Source organism: Aplysia californica, unplaced genomic scaffold, assembly GCF_000002075.1.
Source record: "Aplysia californica isolate F4 #8 unplaced genomic scaffold, AplCal3.0 scaffold00494, whole genome shotgun sequence".
Lineage (NCBI taxonomy): Eukaryota > Metazoa > Mollusca > Gastropoda > Aplysiida > Aplysiidae > Aplysia > Aplysia californica.
This window is the reverse complement of record NW_004797764.1, coordinates 357164-377523: the sequence shown is the minus strand read 5'-3', so window position 1 is coordinate 377523 and position 20360 is coordinate 357164. Positions and strand designations below refer to the sequence as shown.

Sequence of the window (20360 nt, the reverse complement as noted above, 5' to 3'; positions counted from 1 at the left end):
TATAGCGGTCCCGCAAAAGTGTACACTGTTATTTTTACCCGCCATGGTAGTTTTTGTTCGCTTGTTTGTTTTTGTTTTGTGGTCGAATTGGAAATGAAAACTTAATTTAGACGGCCAGTCACGATACAGCACACAGGCCTACTGTAACACACTGCCTGTGCGTACCACTGCCCGCTGTGCCACTCATACCACCGCCTTCATCCCACCTCGCACGTGATACACAATCAGGATTAATGGATAGCGAGGGTCAAAGGTGAAATCACAGCCAGCCTCCCTTTTTCGTCTCCCCGACTCTCTTTGTATTTTTTTGGGGGGGTCGTGAGTAGCTTTGCCCTAGGCCTAGGCTAGATCCTATGTCCGCGCGCACGGCTGTGTGCATCTCTCTGCCTTCCTCTCCGCCAGTGTGAGTGTGTGTGTCCATCACTTGCGTTCTTTGTGTTTCTCTTGAATCATTCCACTGCTGCGGTGTAAACTGTGTTCGAACTTCGATGGGTCATCATGAAAATATTGACTGTCTTGTAAATGAAGCGTGCTTGAAGCCGAAGTTACCGTGCTTTAAGGCGCGTAATTTATATAGCAAAAATTCGGTAAGAGCCGTTTAGCGTGCTTGAGTCCGCAACGTGCTTAAGGCCGGCGTGCTTAAAGCCGGCACGGACTGTACCTGCATTTCCTGTCCCGGGCAATAACGTCATTGCACACCAGACAGGTCCATAAGTGCTCAGTTCCCCACAGCACCAAAGCCCGCAAGGTATCCATACTGATTGCTCCAGTGGCGACGTCTTTTCTATCCAGATACATGTAATCGCTCCTTTCTTCCTTCTCCCCTCTCTATCCCCATTTCCCGCATCCTAATGATTGCGTGGTGTTCTGCTGTCTCCCTGCCAATTATAGTAATAATATAATAAATGCATAGATTGATTCTCTATTCCTCTGTATTATAGCTGGGTTTCCCGTTCGATGACCGGATTCAAAAGAATCGATCGTCAAGTCTTTGTGGGATCAATGCACGCTCTCTTTGTGAACGGAAGTCTCACTTGTTTACAATGGCGTCTTAGAAGATGGACTCTCCCAAGATTAGATCGAAACGAAACTAATGAAAAGCTGAAAATTAAACTACAGTGACTTCAGACTCCTCAGTAAAACTGTGCACCCTTTAAATGATTATGAACTACCTTCATTTTTTTTCAAATTCGAAAGTTCAGGGGTTCCCAAGTTTTAGGTGGCCAAAGTGACGAACTTTCACAATGTAATATGTATAGATTTCATCAAGGGTAAAAAGTAACACTATCTGTTTGTTTTATTGTTGTTTGTTTTATCATTAATGCTAAAACCACGAGTTTATTTATTGGGGGGGGGGGCGGTTGTTTGGTTGTGTCTTTTTTAAAATTCCATTTCTTTCACTCAACTTTAGCATGAAAGACGGAGAGAAGGGCGCTAAAAAGTACAACTTTATAGATCCTCTCAAAACTAGGACCACGGTACTGCAATTAATTTTGATTAGACAGCACCGTTCTATTGTACATTGTTCTGAGAGTAGACAGTGGCTTTCTTTCATACTGAGAGCATAGTTTTACGGGCGGATGGGGGGTTGTCCCACTCTTTTATTCTGGGACTCGCTTCAGGTCCGCCATCTTTCTCATACTTTGGACATAGGCCTAGATCTAGTATTTTTTTACAGCAAGTCATGGCTTCACAGGCTGTTATGGAACGAGGGCAGTAAAGAGGCTTCATGTCGTAACCACGATTGCGTCATTTCGTCAGATGCATTTATTTCTGTACTAACGAAGACAAAGGGGTCAGCGTTTTTCGAAGTCCAGAATCCATCTCATAACAACATAAGCGAACACAGGCACTCTCTAATACACGATATTCGTGAGCTCGAAGAGATATAATAGGCCACTTCCCCTCAACTTCCCATTTCTCAGTCTCGACAGGCTTTTGGAGTTAAGCCGTATTCTAGAGTCGGGGTTAAGATGGGCCACTAGAATCTATCACCTCGTCTTTCTCGAACGCAGGATGTCTAGCGTGAATAACCTAAAGCTAACATATCCCCTCTCGAGTCTAATATGTCAAGTGTCATTTATTGTGACAAGGTGAAATAAATAAATTTTGTATAACAATGTTTTCATGCACCCAGGTCAGTCCAGAGCTGCAGGACTTATTTCCCCACAGGAGCATGCATCAGAATAACAATGAGTTACAGTTAGTCATGGAAGTGAGACCATCAACAATAATATTCCCACTGGTGGCTGGAAGGCCTAGACAACTCTTGCAAAAGCACAAAGAGCTAGCGATAAAGGGCCAGGTGGTGAAAGGCAGTGCCCATTGAAGGATCGGCATCGGTTCGGTTGCTGTCGGCTTCAGTGCACATTATAAATAGACCAAATGCTTAAACCGATCGCTCGACGCGTGGCCTTGAAAACAAACGCGTTTGTTATTGAAGGTCATCATCGGTTTTGTTGGTTTCGTCGGTTATGTTCTATATAAGTGTATTACACCCCCATCGTCAGAAACGTCGCTTGAAAATCATCTTGAGGCTATCGGTACATGTAGCCTACATTGTTTTGAGAGCTGACCTACGGGAAGTGGCAGGGCGCCATTGGTTCAATTGGTGCAAAGTCGCTTTCAACGAGGTCGCGATAACCAAATAATAGCAATCAACGGACCCAAAAGCGAAAAATGTTTCTCCTTTCTCTCCATTTCACGCGAAGCGCAGGCCCTTCCTTGATTCCTAACGCATTGTACATGTATTGCCAGATCTAGTGTGCCTCGTAATAGATATATAGTATAGGCCCCCAATACCGAGAGGATGGGCAAGGGTTAGCCTATGGTAGGGACAGGAGGGAGTGGGTGTGAACGCGATGCAGGCTGTGTGAAACTGGAACTCTGGAAGGGTAGGTCTAGATCGAGACCTTCATTTTTTTTTTTTTCAATTTTCTTTTCTTCCCCTGATCAGAAAATCCAAGCTCCCGCTTTTACTTTATGTAGATCTCGATCTAGGCCGAGGTGTGAGAGGGTATGTTTCCACACGACAAGTGTTCAGGAAACAAAATATTTAAAAATGCAGAAATGACGATCAGAACACAGCTCAGACACGCGCACACTGATGCTGTTTTCGTCATCAGGGGGAACAGCTGTTTTAATTACATGTACTGGTATTGGTACATTGTGTAATATAATAACTTGTCTCCTTTCTCTTCTTTAGTTAACATAGTCACGTTCAACGAGAGGTCGGATCCACGGAGGACAACAAGCCGGTCCCGGCAACCTCGTTGAATTCAACACCCACTCTGCCGTCGTAAAGGAAAACGACGAATGGTCAAAATTTTTCGATTTTTTTATTTTTACATATTTCATAGAGTATTTAATTCTGCATCTGAAGGTGTAACATTTTTTTTCATATCCTAATCCGTTGTTGCGTAATTGAGAGTCCGTCGTTTTCCCTTTCACTGGCGAGCTCCGAGTCAGAACTCAGTGTAAGGGAGAACGACGAATGGTCGATCGGTCAAGGATCACTGCTCGTTCAGCATTGTCCCCTGGTCTCTGATTTTGGGCAAATTCTGCATGAGCCACGAATGACTTTTGGTCCTTATATTGCGTCAGTACAAGCATACTAGGTTTTTTTGCAAACAAACACACCACCACCCCCTCCCCCGGAGTACCTTTGACCAGGTTTATAAGAACGTACCACTTAGTGTGTCTTTCTGTCTGTCTTCACGTATTAGGCCTATGCTGATGGTGTGAATTGACAAGAGCAGGCGGGAGAGAGGGGAAAACGGATGGGAACAGGGGGAAGGGGGTGGGGATGGGAGGGTCAATAACGTATTCAGGGATAAATTTATTAGCACTGCATATTAGTGTCCGCCAGATGTTCACAGACTAACGTCATGTTAATTTGCTTTCCAGTCATTTGACATCCCAAATCCCAACGATGGTTATAGCAGTGCCTCAATTTGTCCAGCACATGTCACTGGTCGACATCCTTATAGAATTACCAAGCAATTAATGACACTGCGTTATGAGAGTAAATTTCTTTGTCCAACTTAAAAGTGGACGTATTGTGGTGACACTAAGTCTTCTTTACGATTTTTTATGACTTGATGGACGTTACGATCGAGTATAATAATGTCTTGCAGATTCAAACTGTTCTTGTCGGTCTCTACTTAGTCTGTCCCCTTAGGATTATGCGATTGTGCGGCCGCGGCGCGGTCGCGTTTTTTCGCGCAATACTGTAACATTTGCATAATTTTGGATTTTCCGCGTTTTTTCACGTTTTTTTCCACTTTTTTTTCACGAAACAATTAATTAAAGCCTCGGCATGCTACTAAAGGGACGTAATCACCGTAATAAGTCTCATTTAAGTGAAAAGTTGGTTATTTCTCTTGTTAGAAGATCTTGGTTATGGGTTGTGATTATTATGTTCCTTGAGCATGCTCAATTTTTCAATTCATCAAAAGTTGTTGTTCTCATGTCTGCTGATGTTTCATGTTTGACAGGTGTCCCTGGTTTTAGTAATGTGCCAGCATCAGAGGTCCACATGTCCTTTTTAAAATTAAAAAAAACAAACATTTTTCTTTCCTCTATAGATCTAGATCTACAGCTGAAAGTTACAGAGATTATTAATTTTGGTTGTTTTTTTTGTTTTGTTTTTTTAAAACTGATGTGTACTGTTTTCTTTTCCAAATACACAACAAATTACTGATACTGATATGTTCTGTTTTCAATTTTTCTGTACATAAAACATGAAAATCATGAAACTTCGTGTTGAAAAAGTGCAAAACATGTCGCGAATGGTGTTACGCTAACTTGCATAATTTTTGCATAATTTAGCTTTTTTTGGAATAATTTGGCCTTCTATATTTGCATAATTCTACGGGGACAGCTTAGTACAAAGTGTCGCATTACCTCTCCCGAAAGCATATGTGATACAGTCTTGTCAGATTGTTTCATTTCTTACGTGAAAGTTTGTTCGACTTTGTAATGATCTGATCGTATTATTGACATTGTAACATTGTTGATCCTTTTGGTCGTGCAGGGATAATTTTGCAATTAGCGAAAATAAAAGTAAAACTCGCTTCTGAATAGAATACGTGTGTACACTAAAGAGATATCGTGGATAAAACTTTGGTTCCGAATGAGACAGTTTTAATTAAACCAAGCAGTTGAAAATGTGTGCACATCTGATTTGTACACTGGCTGTGTAGTATTTAACCAAGCGAGGAAGGAAAACGAAGGATATTTACCGAGTTACAGTTGGGATATAACAAACACCTAACTTTATACGTATAATGTATAGCAAGTTTGTATACGTCTTATTTTTATTTGTAGTAACCAGTACAGTCATTACTGTCAATAATGCGCCACAACTGACCATCGCCTACGCCCATAAACGTTCACGAGTGTAAAGGAGGATGATGAACCGTACCATTCGTCGTTTTCGCTTACATCGCAAGGCTCACCTGCGGGTGTGCGGTGTAAGGCGGAGAACGACGAATGTCGAATAACTTTGCTACTTTTTAACCTAAACCATTCAAACTTTAGAAACTGCTTTTGAACACATCAATCAGATATCTGGCGAATTACAGCTTAAAAGAGTGAAACATAGAATAGTTATAAAGTGAAAACAGTTTTTGCCCTTCCTGAAAAATTTGCCCCGCTCGTTGTTTTCCCTTACGACGGCAGCACTGTAGTGGAGTCTACGGTAACTCAATGAAGAATGGGAATCGAAAATGTTGTCTCCCTCTATTGTGTTGCAAGACCTGGGGCTGCACGAAGCAATTAGACATTTTTAAATCCTCTTAGATTGTGAACATAGTGAGTTGTTAGTATTGTTTCACTTTATGGTAGCTTTTATGCGATTTCATCTAGAAACAGTTGTAAACATCCATAGATGTAGATTACTAAGATTACGGGGTATCCTGCAGATTCTAAATGACTTTTTCTAGAAATCTTAATAGAAGCTGCGAAGCCTATTGCCCATTTGCTCACTTTCCAATTATGCACCACATTGTCTGCAACCCACGCAGCGCCACTGCCTACGGGTAGTTTTACCCACCTCATAAAAAGAACATAATACCGCTAGTGTTGATTGGGGCATTAGGTTACCATTTCACCATTTCACAAGGCCGTGGCAACTTTGGCTTGAAAAACACCCAGTTAGACGTGCTCGGCTTGGCATGTAGTGGTTGACAATGTCTCCTGTACCACAACCAACTGGTGACCAGAGCTATTGTAGCCGAGAATAACTGTATGGTAAAACGCCTTGATATATAATAGGCCTACCAGCAGTTGTGGATCCTAGCATAATACTCACACTCATAAAGTGCTGTGATGACGTCCAGGGAGGCCAAAGCCTCTCACGAACGAGTTCTATTTCTCAACACCACCTGGGCAAGGCACTTCGATGTTGTCGTCGTTGTTGTTGTTGTTGTTGATGTTGTTGTTGTTGTTGTTATTGTTGTTGTTGTTGTGGTTGTTGTTGTTTTATTTTTAAAGTCAATTTAACCTACTTGTGAAATCTCCTGACCTTTTTGAAGGGTTTGTTACTCTTGTGAAAGATAAAGCGTAAGGACTCAAAAGTCTAAATTTTATACACTATCAAAAGTGATTCTGTTATAAAATCTAAATTTTTGAGTCTTTCTGCTTTATATTTCACGTGGGTAGTACTATCCTGAACAGCAGGTATGTTAGAAAAATAACACTTTTGTTGCTTCAATTAGTGTGTACACAGCCCCAGTGGAATAAAACAGAAAATTTGGATTTTTTCCCCCCGACCTCGAGGCGCATCTTTTTTATTCTTTGATTTTTATGAAATTTAGGTCTGTCGTTACTTAAAACGCATCAATATTTGACCAATGTCATCCAAAAGAAACAGTACCGTTAACTCAAAATCAGGAACATCAAACCATCGGCATGCTCGGCGCACTGCTTTTGCGAGGACATTCAACGTCAGCAGAAGGAGTATCAGCCAACTGAGAAGACGATACATGTACGTTGAGACCTGGCGTATTCCAAACCGATAAAGAACTGGACGTCATACTTTATCGGGACAGTGACAAGTGACAGTACACCTGAGATATCGTTTCAGGACAACGCTGAAACAGCAAGAGAATTTCCTGGACTTTTACTCGTCAGCCGTCATGCTGTTCGTCGCAGACTGTGAGAATTCAAGATTGAAGCTAGGATGCTCACATACAGACGCGTTTACAGCCAAAATAGCGTCAAGCTAGGATGAACTGGTCACAGCTACACCACCGATGGACTTGAAGCACTGGGGCACCGCCACCTTCTCGGACGAGTTTCAGTTCCAAGTTGATCGCCACGATGGGAGTGGAAAAGTGTTCAGGAGACCACATGAGCCCCATCTGTCATTTTTTCAACACACATTCAGCCCATAACATTATAACAAATTTGACTGCGTCTGCAGACGCAGCATCATTGTCCACAGAATGTAAAATAATAAAGTAGCCTACTTATAATTTCAAATTTGTGCTCTTTTGAAAAGTAGCCTATAGTCTAGCCTATAGGGGCAATAGATATTCATTTAACATGCAGAAATTTAAATACCTTTTACATGGTTCTGTGATCGACCATGCCTGAAATGCCGACAGTAGCAAATTTGATTCAAATACATAAATATAACCTCCTTAAATTAGGCTAGTAGGCCTATGGTGTAGCAATAGCGCACGGTAACATCTACTCAGGCGCGGTTCGTCCATAGAACACGGTCGTGCAGTGCCGCCCAAAATGTTTTAATGTTCTATGACGAAAAGCACCCACAATAATAAAATAAAAGACGCCAGAAACAAACACTAGCCAATATTATATCAAAGCAAGGCCATCGCTGGCGCCGTACCTGTCATTTCTATTCTATAGCGCCGTAAAACATCTACTATGCCATGCCAAAGTTCATGCGCTGTATCTAAACATAACAGGATAGTCAACAGTGGAAACCTGACCTATAAATCGCTCTTTGGGATAACCCAAGCGATGATGAGACTTGTAGAGAGTTTGACGGTACATTAATATTAATAAGACGGCACATCTCAAATGTGCTCCTGCCGAATAGCGCCGAAACATGGCCCACAGTAGGCAATCTAAAAATAAACGCAATAGATTGTGCACTATTCCATGCCAAAATTATGTGGGCCCCGGAGCAATCCAGCGGAATGCTCAAGTGAATTGTGATTGGTTCATTGTCTTGTCGCTATTTTAAGTGACTCTGCGACCGTGAACCTGAGGGAGGTGAACGTGACATACTTAGGTCGCCGTCCTATGAGTTGTGCTTTTGAACGGTTTTGTTGTGGAGTGATGAAAGGTTTTACTTGAGTGTTGAGTTTTGATGCAGGATGAATGAAATTAACATTTAGCTAACAAACTGATTTAGTTCTAGAAGTCCACAAGTAAAAAGAATGAAAATAAAAGCACAAGGTCTTCCTTCACCAACCCAAAGATCCTAAAATTATACTCAGTCCCATTTACTCTGCCCTTGATTATCTTCAGCCTAAGATAGCTTAATTGTGCACGCCCACTTTTTAGACCCACGAGCCGCCCCTGCTTCTACTATATCAATAATATAGAAAGGCCCTTATGGCCTGGACTACAAATATTTTTTTAAAAATTAAAAAAATTTCTACACAGCTGAACAATTATAATACCTCGATACCTAATGCTATTAGTAACATACGCCGGGGTAATAAGTAAAGACAAAAATACAACTATACTTTTCCAAGTATTTAGGTAATCGTGTCTAGACAAGTTGTGACTATTTAGCTGAGACTCAAACAAAAATTATTTGTATAAGAGAGAGAGAGAGAGAGAGAGAGAGAGAGAGAGAGAGAGAGAGAGAGAGAAATAAATACCCAAATATGAGAATAAAAACAAAAACTAAGTGAAGTATGGGAGGAAAGTTAACTTTGCAGAAAATGTTAGTATTGGAAAATAAAAACACAAGAATTCTAAAAATTTACAAGATTTTTAGCAACTTTAAATTAAACCAATGCGGATAAATCAGGGTTGTCAGTGAGGATTTTGCAAAATCACTATATAGATTTCATGAAAAACTTCCCTCTTTTTGTTAAAAAATCACTAGATTCATTTAAAACGCTTGCATCCCCCCCCCCCCCCATACGAAAACTTATCAGTTTTGATAAACAAAAAATTCTCAAGGCCAAGTCACTTGCTTTGGCAGCCCTGGGATAAATAACACCAAAGATAGTAAATAACAAGATGGGCCACAGGAAGTGTCCGCAGGAAGTATGCTCTTTGCTTCAGATGGCGCTGCAGTCTATTTTGAAGCTCTCTTTCGTTTTTCCAGAAGAAGAATAGGAATAGCACCTCCTTGCGTGCGCAGATCGACTGCTGTTCATCAGCAGTTCGGGTACGTTCAGTGCGGAGTTTTAGGTTTTAAAAAATTTTTAATGACCTCTCGCCTTTCATTCTAAAGTAAAATTAAACGAAGAAAACCATCACCCTTTCCTCCGGAAGAGGTTTTTTGTCAGCGTAACCATTTTAAAAAGGCGTTCTTCTTAAATTTATCCCAAAACTTGCTAGTTTCACTTTGATTTTTTAAAACTCAAGTAGGGCAACTCTGTTCGCAAAGAGTGCGCTTTTGTGAAGAGGGCGCCACCAAATTTTGAGGACACTTTTTTAATTGGCTCAAAGAGAGAAGTGGCCCATCTTGTTATGTACTGTCATTGAGGTATCTAAGTATCGAGTATCTAGTATCGATACCTGCCCATCACTACTGACTGAATAGGCCTACTGAATGGAAGGAAGGAAGGAAGGAAGGAAGGGGGGCTACTCTTCAGTCTTCACTTCAGTGAAACTCCACAGTCCACAGACAGTTCAGACAACAATGTCTAATGTCTGCCGCTGCCCAAGAGTGCCAAGACAAGTCAGTCTTTGCAATTTCTGTCTCCAATTACAAACTTCAGTCTGTTACAAAATCAAGCAGTGAGACTTTGTAGTTGTACAAAAAGGGAAGTCTTTCGGAAGACAACACAGTCGCATTAATTAGTCAAGAATCTCTCTTGATTGTGCTTTGTTTGGAACTGAACGGAACTGGAAGGCGTAGATCTAGATCTAGTCCCGCATCCTTGTTGCTCACCCCAGCCCCAAGGCCAAGGCGGTCCAGGTCCAGAAAGCTGCCACCAGGTAAGACAGGCCACACAAAAGTCAGTCCACAATCGCAACCCACACACACACACTCACACTGTGACACATTCGCACACACAAACTACACACACACACAAAGTTAGTTGTACTTGTACACACACACTGTTGTTGTTACTAAGTATTACACACACACTACACACACAGTCACATGCACACACACACACACACTTGACACACACTCTACACAGAGAGAGAGAGTTGTACACACACACTGACACACACACACACACACATTGTCACATACACACACACAACAGTTGTACGCAAACTCACTACACACACTCCTGTTGTACAACATGCGATAACATAGAAAGACGCAAACTATTTTTAGGTACGGCGCCCATGTTGTTTGATGTCAGAACAGGATACCCCTCCGATCACGTGACTATACAAGTATAGCCAATCGTATGGCACCAAAGATGGAAGTGTACGAAAATTGTTGTAAAGACGCTGGTGGATTAGCTAGAATCTAGATCTAGAATCTAGATCTACCCCCCACCTCTCCTGCATTCTTCATCACTAATATACATTAAAAAACAAACAAACTTCAAAGTAGCTCTACAAATTTTAATTTATGGGACTGTTGGTCAGTCAGGAGGAGGAAGAGAAAAAAAAAAAGTCCGGGACCGGAATCGATCCGCTCCTAAAATTATTGCATGACTTCAAACGCAGACGCGCTGTCTATTCGGCCATCAGAACTTCCGAAAGCGTGGTGTAGATTAAGCGTTATTTACATAGACACTTCCATCTTTGATGCCATGCGGTTGGCTATACTTACATATTAGTCACGTAATTGGAGGGGTATTCTGTTCTGATGTCAAACAAGATGGGCGCAGTTCCTAAAAATAGTTTGCGTCTTTCTACGTTTAATCACATGTCCTGTTGTACACACACACGCACACTCTACACAGAGAGAGAGTTGTACGCACACACTGTGACACACTCACACACACAGAAACTCAAACACACACAGAGGGTTGTACGCACACCCTGCAACACACACACCTGTGCACACCCACACACCCCATGATGTAAATAGCTGTCATTATTCTCACCCGGGGTGAAAATAAAAATACGAAGTGACTATTTCTCAGAACGTTCAGGAAAATAAAGTTGAATTCTATTTCTCCTAACGGTTCCAGATCTCGAGATTTTTTTTGTTATTTTCGAGATTTAGGCGTCATCCTTTCATTTTGCCATTCTGCGAGGACAGGGAAGAAGCGTTTTTTGCATCAAATTCAATTTCTAGAGCTAGAGAATTTTAAATGTCTGCATGAATATTCAGGTACTTCAGTTGTGGTTGGGGCAACGTTCCCGGACTATACTTTATTTGAAAATACCTTCTAAAGGTACTGCGAGAAAACACGACTGCTCGACCTTTGCAGTTTACAACCTATTTTGCTTTTAGTCACCCCAGCAAAAACTAAAATCCTTCTTGTAAAAAAAAAAAATCCCTCCACGCCCCCCCCCCACCCACCAATTCACACACACACACACACACACACACACACAAACACACACACACACACACACACACGCACACGCACACACACACCATTCGCTTAACAAATCTTGAGAATGGAAACCGTTCTGAGAAATAAAGTTCAAGTTAATTTTTCCCGAACGTTCGGAGAAATAGAGCCGCCCATAAAAGTATTTATATTCTCACCCAGGGTGAGAATAATATCCATTGGTTATGAGGGATCACACGCTTACCTCACCAGCAGCTGAAAATTGGTAGCTTTTGGTCAACAGTGGGAAGGGCCAACGCAACATGATCGGTTGGAGGGACTACCTAACAACAACGATAGGTGATTGAATTCTGACGGCTCGCCCACAACGCCAGGGGCCAATGCACAATTTATGACAAAACGTAATGGAGTCACTGAGGTGGCCGTCTAAGACAGGTGTTATTGCTTAGTGTGATAGGGGTTGTTTGTTAAAATATAGTCTGATAATGGCCGCGGCCGCGTTGGACAGGTCCCCGTTTTACACTGTTAAATTAAATATATAAAAAACGCAAGGGGGGAAATGGAAAGTGGCCATTTGTACAGGTGGCCGTCCTATAGAGGTAGCCGTCAGGGCAGGTTTGACTGTATATTCTGAATTCGGAAAGGAATTCACTTACTAGAGTAGTATGTTTTACCAAATTTAATAGCCTTAACTGAAAGCTGTTAAATGAAATAATGTTAGTATTACTAGTAATAGATTGTCACTGTAATGTTATTTTAGAATTGGCATTTGTTTACACATGAACAGCCCAAAAAACTTGTTATAATAATAATAATAATAGATAGCATTTGTATAGCGCATATCCCCGCTCAGCAGCAGGCTCTATGCGCTTTACACTATATTATTACCCCAGCAGACCATAGAACACTCCGAAACATTCTCAGCTTCCCGGGAAGCATACAGTGCAAGCAGCCGATTAAGTGCTCAAACACTAACAAACTGACAAGATCTTTCGCTGTCTATAGCCGGGTACCCATTCCTACCTGGGTGAAGTGAGGAAAATTCGTGTAAAGTGCCTTTCCCAAGGACACAACGTCGGGCCCCTGACGGGATTCGAACTCACGACCTTACGGTTGCGAGTCCGAGAGCCTAACCACTAGGCCATCGACGCCACAATCCCTAACAGAACCCACGATTATTTTTAAGGCACCTCGTGCCCTCAGTGAAGTGAGAGAGGGAGGCGAGTGAGTTTTGTTGCTTGGAGCGCTCAGTGACAGCACGGGTCCTGTGATGCCCGAAATGAAATAAAAAGGGCGGAACCGAAAAAAACGGGTGAGAATAGTAGGCTGTTGTTATTCTCACCCAGTGTGAGAATAATATCCAGTTTATCTTCACCCCGGGTGAGTATCCTCACCCCGGGTGAGAATAATCACTCTGTTTACCCACATGTAAAAACTCTCTCTCTCTCACACACACACACGCGCACACACACACACACACACACACACACACACACACACACACACACACACACGTGACTACAGCACTATCGAAACCAATGAAGTGACAGAGTAAAAGGTAATTTTTGATATGGAGAGATGGCCTATCAAACCTAATCACAAAACATCGAATTATTGTCAAATTCTTATTCAGGGGGGCATGCACCTCTGAACCCCCCCCCCCCCCCCCCATGTTTTTGTTAGGTCCCCCCTCCTAAAACCTCCCTGTTGCCTTGTTAAAAAACAAGTGAAATTTTACTGCTCATTTTGTAGACTACTGATAAAACATCGATACCAAATATTTAAATCAGTGTATCGATATCCAGTACTCCTGTGCTAAACAGACGGGTCCCACATTTTATGATTCTTAAGTAGTAACGGCAAATGCATGCTTTTTAAAGACCACACCACAGTATTATTATTATTATTATTATTAATACTTTTTGATGTAGTCCATCACTAGATCTATACTGCGTTGCAAATGATGGCAAAAGTCAGTATTTGTTTTAAAAATTTTTATTGTAAATTACCCCACTTTGCCACTTGTCCGATGGCGATATAAGACGAAAATCTAGATCTATATGTAGGACTCGTAGACTGATACGGCAATGGGGTCACGAAGTGCGAAGTCGGGAATCTTAAACAAAATTCTTGAAGTCAGATTTCTAGTGAAAAGGAAACCGTTTTCAAACGAAAGAAATAAAACCTGGCTTGAAAACTGATGATTGATTTGAACAAACTGATATGATGCAGACGGAGAACAGCTCACTCGGCTTGTACTCTCAATCGTAATCTGACAAGTGGCAAAGTGGGGTAATTTACAATAAAAGTTAGAAACGGAGGGAGGAATTCGGTTGAGGACGGGCACTCACGGTGACAAGTTCGACTGAGCAAACTATACAAGTGTTAGGGTTAAGGTTTGGGTACAAGTGTTAGGGTTAAGGTTTGGGTTAGGGTGTGTTGTTGGTTAACTGCCCTCTGCGGAACTCCTTCCGAAACGGATGATAGTGTTAGCGCTGAAAAGGGAAAACAACAATTCACAGTAAATTGACTGCAGTGCAGCCCCACAGAAAAGCTTATAAAACAAACTTAAGTTTCGTTCAGGGTGCCGTGAACACCTAGTCACTGCGTTATTGTTTTCAAGAAAATGTCCTCCTAAACTAAACATGAACGTCAAAGGAGTAGTTGTATGGTGAAATGGTGGTGTATATGCCCACTGGGACCCCCCTCCGATTTTTTAAAACTCATGGAACATGTACACTTTACTCTCTATACAAATTAGGCCTCTCTATTGTAATCTGTCCTTGTGTTCTTAGACTTCTCTCTGTCTGGATTGTGATCTGTATGATTGTTTGTATTTTTATGTTTTTAGTTTACAAGCTCTCTAAACTTTCTGTTGTTTTTTAAATCTCTCTTTTTTTTTTCACATTATATGAGAAAGGTCAATCGCTCTGATGAACTACAGTGGACAGACCAATACACTCATGATTATACAGATTACAGATTACATTGGTCCTGCTCGTTTTAACCTTCCCCAACATTGTTTGATTGTAATCTCACATTTGTTTTTATTGCATCTTGTGTGACTGACTGAAAATTCTTGCACAGTTATTTCCCTTGGCATGGCTGCATCGTATCTTTGTCTTTCCGACACTTGATGCTCTGTCATGTTAACGTAACGAAAAATACTTCTACTTCTTAGATTATAATTATTTTCTTTTTTGCTTTGTTTTGACTTCCTCTATCAATTGCTGTTAGGTTTCAAATGAGAAGCATTTTCTTTACTTTGATGACATTTGGGTGGTGTGCTAGAGCAATGCTAACGTTTAAAATTGAAGTAGCCCTGATATGATTATGCTTATAAATATTTTGATGGGTGGGGCTAAGGGTGGAAACAAAGGAGAGGTGTTAACCCTTCCAGCCCCAGCCATTTTTGTGCTCTCCCTAACCCCAGTCCCAGCCGATACAGCAGTACCGGTGTTTTAGAAAATCAAAATGAGGCATGCATTCTAAAAAGTGATGTAGTATCTTTGTAATGAGGAATCGATAATAACATAACATTGTTTAAAGGTAATGAACAAATATTCTGAAAATTAAAGTTTGATTAGGTTAGCTAATTTTTTGAACTTCTCAAATTTGGTACCCCCGGAAACTGACGCTCTTGGGACAGTGGGAGGTACAAGCGCTGCTGAAAATATACATGCACGGGGCTGGAAGGGTGAAATCGTTTCTGTATTTAATAGGTCAAATAGTGGTCCTATGAGATGCAAGCACTGGTGGCTATGGATAAAAGATGAGTGCATGCCATTATCATAAAAAAGGCAAGAATAGCACTAAAACTTTGGGCTAGAGGTTAAGGTGTCTGCCTCTCATTCTCCAGGTCCTGGGTTCAAATCCGGATAGGGACGGAAAATTTTGTTCTGTAACGTTTTCTCCCTTCACGTCCTTTCCTGCTCTGTAACAATGTTCTGTTGTCTGCTTTCGTCTCCACTTTCTGCCCCCGTCCTTTCACCTCCTTTGCCCCCTCCTGTGGGCTCCTGACTCCTTCTGTAGCCTTTCTACTGCTACTCGTAACTCCTTGGCTCCCTCATACTGCTGTCTTTCAGCCTCACCCCTGATCTTAAGGTCCGTAAAATCTAACACCTAGCCTTCTCGGATAAAGATAAAGGCGAAAAATTCTTGAAGGTCCCATGTGCAAGTTGCACAAGTTAAAGATCCCTGTGTGATCCAAAATCGATAACAGTAGGCTTTGGCTGCCACCCGGCCAAAACTAAAAATTTCCTACCTTCTGAAAATGTTAATGTGTTCTGCGCGCTCATATGACCTTATGCAGTTGCCAAAAAAATAAGTTAAAAATCTGGGTTTTTTTCTTATTTTGAGCAACCTCTCTAAACCGAAACCCCTGCTAAACTGAAGAAAATCTGGCGGTCCTGTGGATTTTGGTTTAACAGACTCCACTGTTAATTCAATACAAAGTCAAGGATTGGGGGAAAATACACACAAAATGTGGGGTCCTCTTCTTTCTGAAGGGTTTTTACACCCAAAGAGAATTGAAACTTGTAAAACGTGTATGAAGTGTATTGTATCCATGGAGATGTTTTGATGGGATAGGAGGGGTGCGAGCTGGTAGGTATGAAGTGTATAAGTTAAGATATAATTTGTTTTTAATGAATTTGTGAAGGTGGGTCTCCGACTCACATATTCATAAACCTTTATTTCATTTATGATTTCTGAAAAATATAATATTTTCTCTCCAGAATTGCAAGATGGACCTGGTGATGGAAGTAACGGATGAGGAGAATATGCTGCAGGAGCCAGTTGTTGTTGACGAGGAGGAGGCGGCAGAAGAGGTTTATGATGATAGCGACGGGGCAAGAGAAGACCTTGAACCCTGCGTGTTGACCTTCTTCCCTGGGCGCCGGAAGGCGGTAAGGGGTGGTCAGGGAGGCATCATGGTCCTCAACATTGACCCAGAGTGTGACTTGGATGAGGAACCGACGGGCCAATGTACAGAGCAACGGCCTGGAAGATCAGCTGCTCTGGTTCATCATCCTGCGAGCAATCAAGGGCTGGCAAAATCTGGAGCAAGGCGTGTCAGCAATGTGAATGTTCGTAGAGAACGGTCTTCCAGTAAACATTCTTCTTCCTCTATTACTCCTTCTAAAGGTAGCAGTGTAGCGCGTATGTCCCACAAGAAGTCTGCGTATAAGCATGCTCAACCGAGCGGAAGCGACAATATCTCGACTCTGAGGATGGCGACAGAGTCGGAGAAAAGTATCGGAGGGAGGAAAGCAGGTCAGAGTATTGTGTTGAATTCTGAAATAAGCTCACGGTTAAATGTAAAAGCAGACCCTCAAATAGAAAAAACAAGCAATAGTGGACATAAATCTGCAAGGAAATGTGTGACTTTGAAACATGTGTCCAGTGCTGTGCAAGATTTGTCATTTGGGCCGTTGCCAGGTATCTGTTCCTTTCTGCCAGGTCCTGTCAGCTTTCCGATTGCTGACTCTCCTTCTGAAAAACGTCATCCTGTGAATGAGAAAGAGGATTGTAAGAAGGAAGTGACAGGGATTCTGAGCAATCGCGGTGAAAGGGTTGAGAAATCTAACAGGGCCAGTGGTGTTAAGCGTGTGGGTAGAACTTTAGCTGCACGCAATCGTATTAATAGTTCATACAGTATTGAGCAGTCTTCCCCAGTGGCTTCTGGTTCCGAAGACGTACAGATTATAAATGCTCAGGATCTGTCTTTCCAGCATAAACAAAGACGAGGCAAGAGTAAGCAAGGAAAAAGAACAAACAATAGAAGTTTGAAAACTGGGACTGGTGTTGAACGGGCTGTAGACTGTGGCAGTGTCACGCTGCCCCAGAAGCTGGAAGGAAGTAGTGATTGTTTTTTGCTGATACGAGATTCAGGTGGAAAAGAATTGTTTGATTCAAGAGACTACAAGGAACCTTTGTTTCTTCAAGTCTTCAAGCGTGGTACTAAGCTGTTGGTGAATGGCGGGTCTCGTGGAGAATCGACTAAAGACTCCGCTCATCCAGATGAGGGCTCAGGGTCGGAGGTTTCTAATTGTGAAAATGTAGAACCGATTTCTTCTGCTGCTGATACAGTTTTTAAAAGAGAATTGAAACTTGTGCTAGAAGATGTTATGAAGAATAAATCGCTTTGCCCAAGATCTAGGAAAAGTGATCGGAATGTCATTGACTTTTCAGTGTGTAATGAATTATTAGCGCAGAGAAGTACAAGGTCAGATTTGTCAGATGTGTCTGAGTCGGATGTGTCTGAGTTTAACGTGTCTGTGGCTGGTAAACGTAGACGGGACAGCCCTGGTATGGGCAGGGAAAGAGACAATTGTGTCAAAAGACAAAGAAGAAGTGGTGGGGCAGTTCATCCTCCAGGCCATCATTCAGTAGTCAATGGGGGAAGATCAAACAGTGTGAAGGGAAACAAGACAGAAAGGAGGTCTGGAAGGTGCCCCACTGACAGCAGCACCTCCATACTCTCCAGTGGTGACGAGGATGTTGATGGGGCTATGGAAGTATGTTTTCAGACTCCTGAAAAGTTGCAAGTAAACAGAAAACTAGAGTATGATGCCAAAATTTCAAAAGCAAAAATCAGAAACGGCAAATTAGATGAGGATGATTTGCCAAAAATAAATTATTTCCCCAAGCAAAAAAAGAGTTTTGAAATATCGCCTTCCGACGCAAGCCTCTTAGAGGGTAAGACAGCTCACGTTCTTCTGGAGAGACTGGATGTCAGTTCTCTGGGGGTGAATGTCGCGACAATCTCTGTCTGTGGCTCGACTTCATCAACTTCCTCTGCCAGTGGAGAGAAAGACTTGTACAAGGTTGACAGATCAAAAAACACGTCCCCAGAAAGAATTCCTATGAAGCCAGAGAAAGTCGATGCTCAAAAGAGATTGTCACATTCAAGTCTGTGTTCCAGTTCCAGTGTTCCGTGTGATGTTCCGAGTAAGCAAGCCTGCGTTCTTCTTGAAAGAGCCAGCGTGGATGTTTGGGAGAAGAAAACGACTGGAAAAGAGGTGTTAGAGTGGGATGATTGTTCCAAGGTGATTTGTGGTCAAGACATTGACCCTTCTTCTAATGTCACTGCAGATGAAGATGTTGACTCCTCTTTGTATGTCAATACAGACAATGACATCGACGCATCATCAAATGTCAATACAGAAAGTGATAATGACATCAACCCATCATCTAATGTCAAAATAGATAACTGCATTGACGCTTCATCAAATGCCACTGTAGACAATGACATTGACGCTTCATCAAATGCCACTGTAGACAATGAGATTGACGCTTCATCAAATGCTAATGCAGGCAATGACATCAACGCGTCATCTAATGTCAATGTAGATAATTGCGCTGATGCTTTATCAAATTCCAACACTGACAATGAGATGGACGCTTCATCAAATGCTAATACAGACAATGACATCAACATGTCATCTTATGTCAATTTAGATAATTGCATTGACACTTTATCAAATGCCAAAACAGACAACAACATCAACAATGATTCATCAAATGCCAATACAGATAACGGTATCCACGATTCATCTATTGTCAATACAGACAATGACATTGATGATTCCTCTGTTGTCAATACGGACAATGACGCCGAATTGTTTGAAGGTACAGATGATCTGGCTAAGGTTGATATGATCAGGCCTTTGAGCTGGATGCCTTTGACAGGTGACAGTGATGTTAGAAACGCATCGACTTCTTTTGAAGTGGCGGCTGTCGTTCATGCACCATTATGTGGCCTGTCGGATTCCCACGGTCCTTTGAGCGAAAAAAGTGTACTCGAAGCAAAGGATGGTACCGATGTAGATTACGGTACTCACACTGAAGATAACCGGATGCCTGCTGTTTCTCCAAGCTCAGATGATTATGGTGGGGTGCTTGAACTTGAGTACGAACTCTCCCATAGTGAAACGGCGGTACCCGGCAGCACTCATATCACAGAACCATCAGCCTGAGAGTGGCTGTGAGAGAAAAGAGTTTTAGAGTAAAACTGCAGATCCACAAATATCTGATCTGGGACCCCTTGCTGACGGGCTGGATATTAATTCGAGTGATGTTGAAAAAGATTTGTTTCCCTTGGCTTTTTGAGTTCTGTCTTGTAGTAGGGGTGGTTGTGAAATCAGGACCCGTAGGTAATTGTGAAATTATGATGTTGCTGACAAATCGTCCTATAGCCAGACTTGCGATTTGAGGGATATATATGGCATGGTGTCAAGATCAGGGGATGTTGACAGTACAGTAGTCTCCGCCTAAGATCCCACCGCTTACGATCCGGTTCGTTTAAGATCCCGCTGTTTTAAGAAAACAGAATTTTTACTGTACAAAAGTCACAAAAACCCGGGCGGGACAGCCGATCAGCCAAGAGTGAAAAGTTGAGATCAATAAACTGTCCGTCGCATCAAAGATCAGCCACTATTGTGAATGTGATCAAATACGCGTTGTAAAACTCAATGAAGCGATACAATGTCTGCCCCAGACGGGATCACACCGGGGTGTGAACTGACCGACGCGTTTGTTTTCCTCACACATCGCACTCACACCTGAGCTCTCCCCCTAAACTTACATCACTCGCTGGGTGGGTAGGGCCTACACGTTCCCTCCAGGCGGGATCACATCAAACTGTGAACTCTTCTCTGACCATTGCAGCAGTTGTCTCTACTCCTGAATTTGCGAGACAGACTGAATTTT

At 42.1% G+C, this 20360-nt stretch overlaps 1 protein-coding gene across 1 annotated transcript; it reads left to right on the top strand.

Annotated features, from left to right (window-relative positions):
* The first annotated feature begins 9754 nt into the window (after positions 1 to 9754).
* LOC101863605 lies at positions 9755 to 19752 on the top strand. The gene is made up of 2 exons (XM_005105824.3): positions 9755 to 10155; positions 16385 to 19752. Exon 2 carries the CDS (start codon positions 16394 to 16396, stop codon positions 19625 to 19627), a length of 3234 nt encoding a protein of 1077 aa, XP_005105881.1. The 5' UTR covers positions 9755 to 10155; positions 16385 to 16393; the 3' UTR covers positions 19628 to 19752.
* The last annotated feature ends 608 nt before the right edge of the window (positions 19753 to 20360 follow it).

Coding starts and splice junctions, on each gene's coding strand:
- LOC101863605 (XM_005105824.3), top strand. CDS start 16,394: ATGGACCTGGTGATGGAAGTAACGGATGAGGAGAATATGCTGCAGGAG.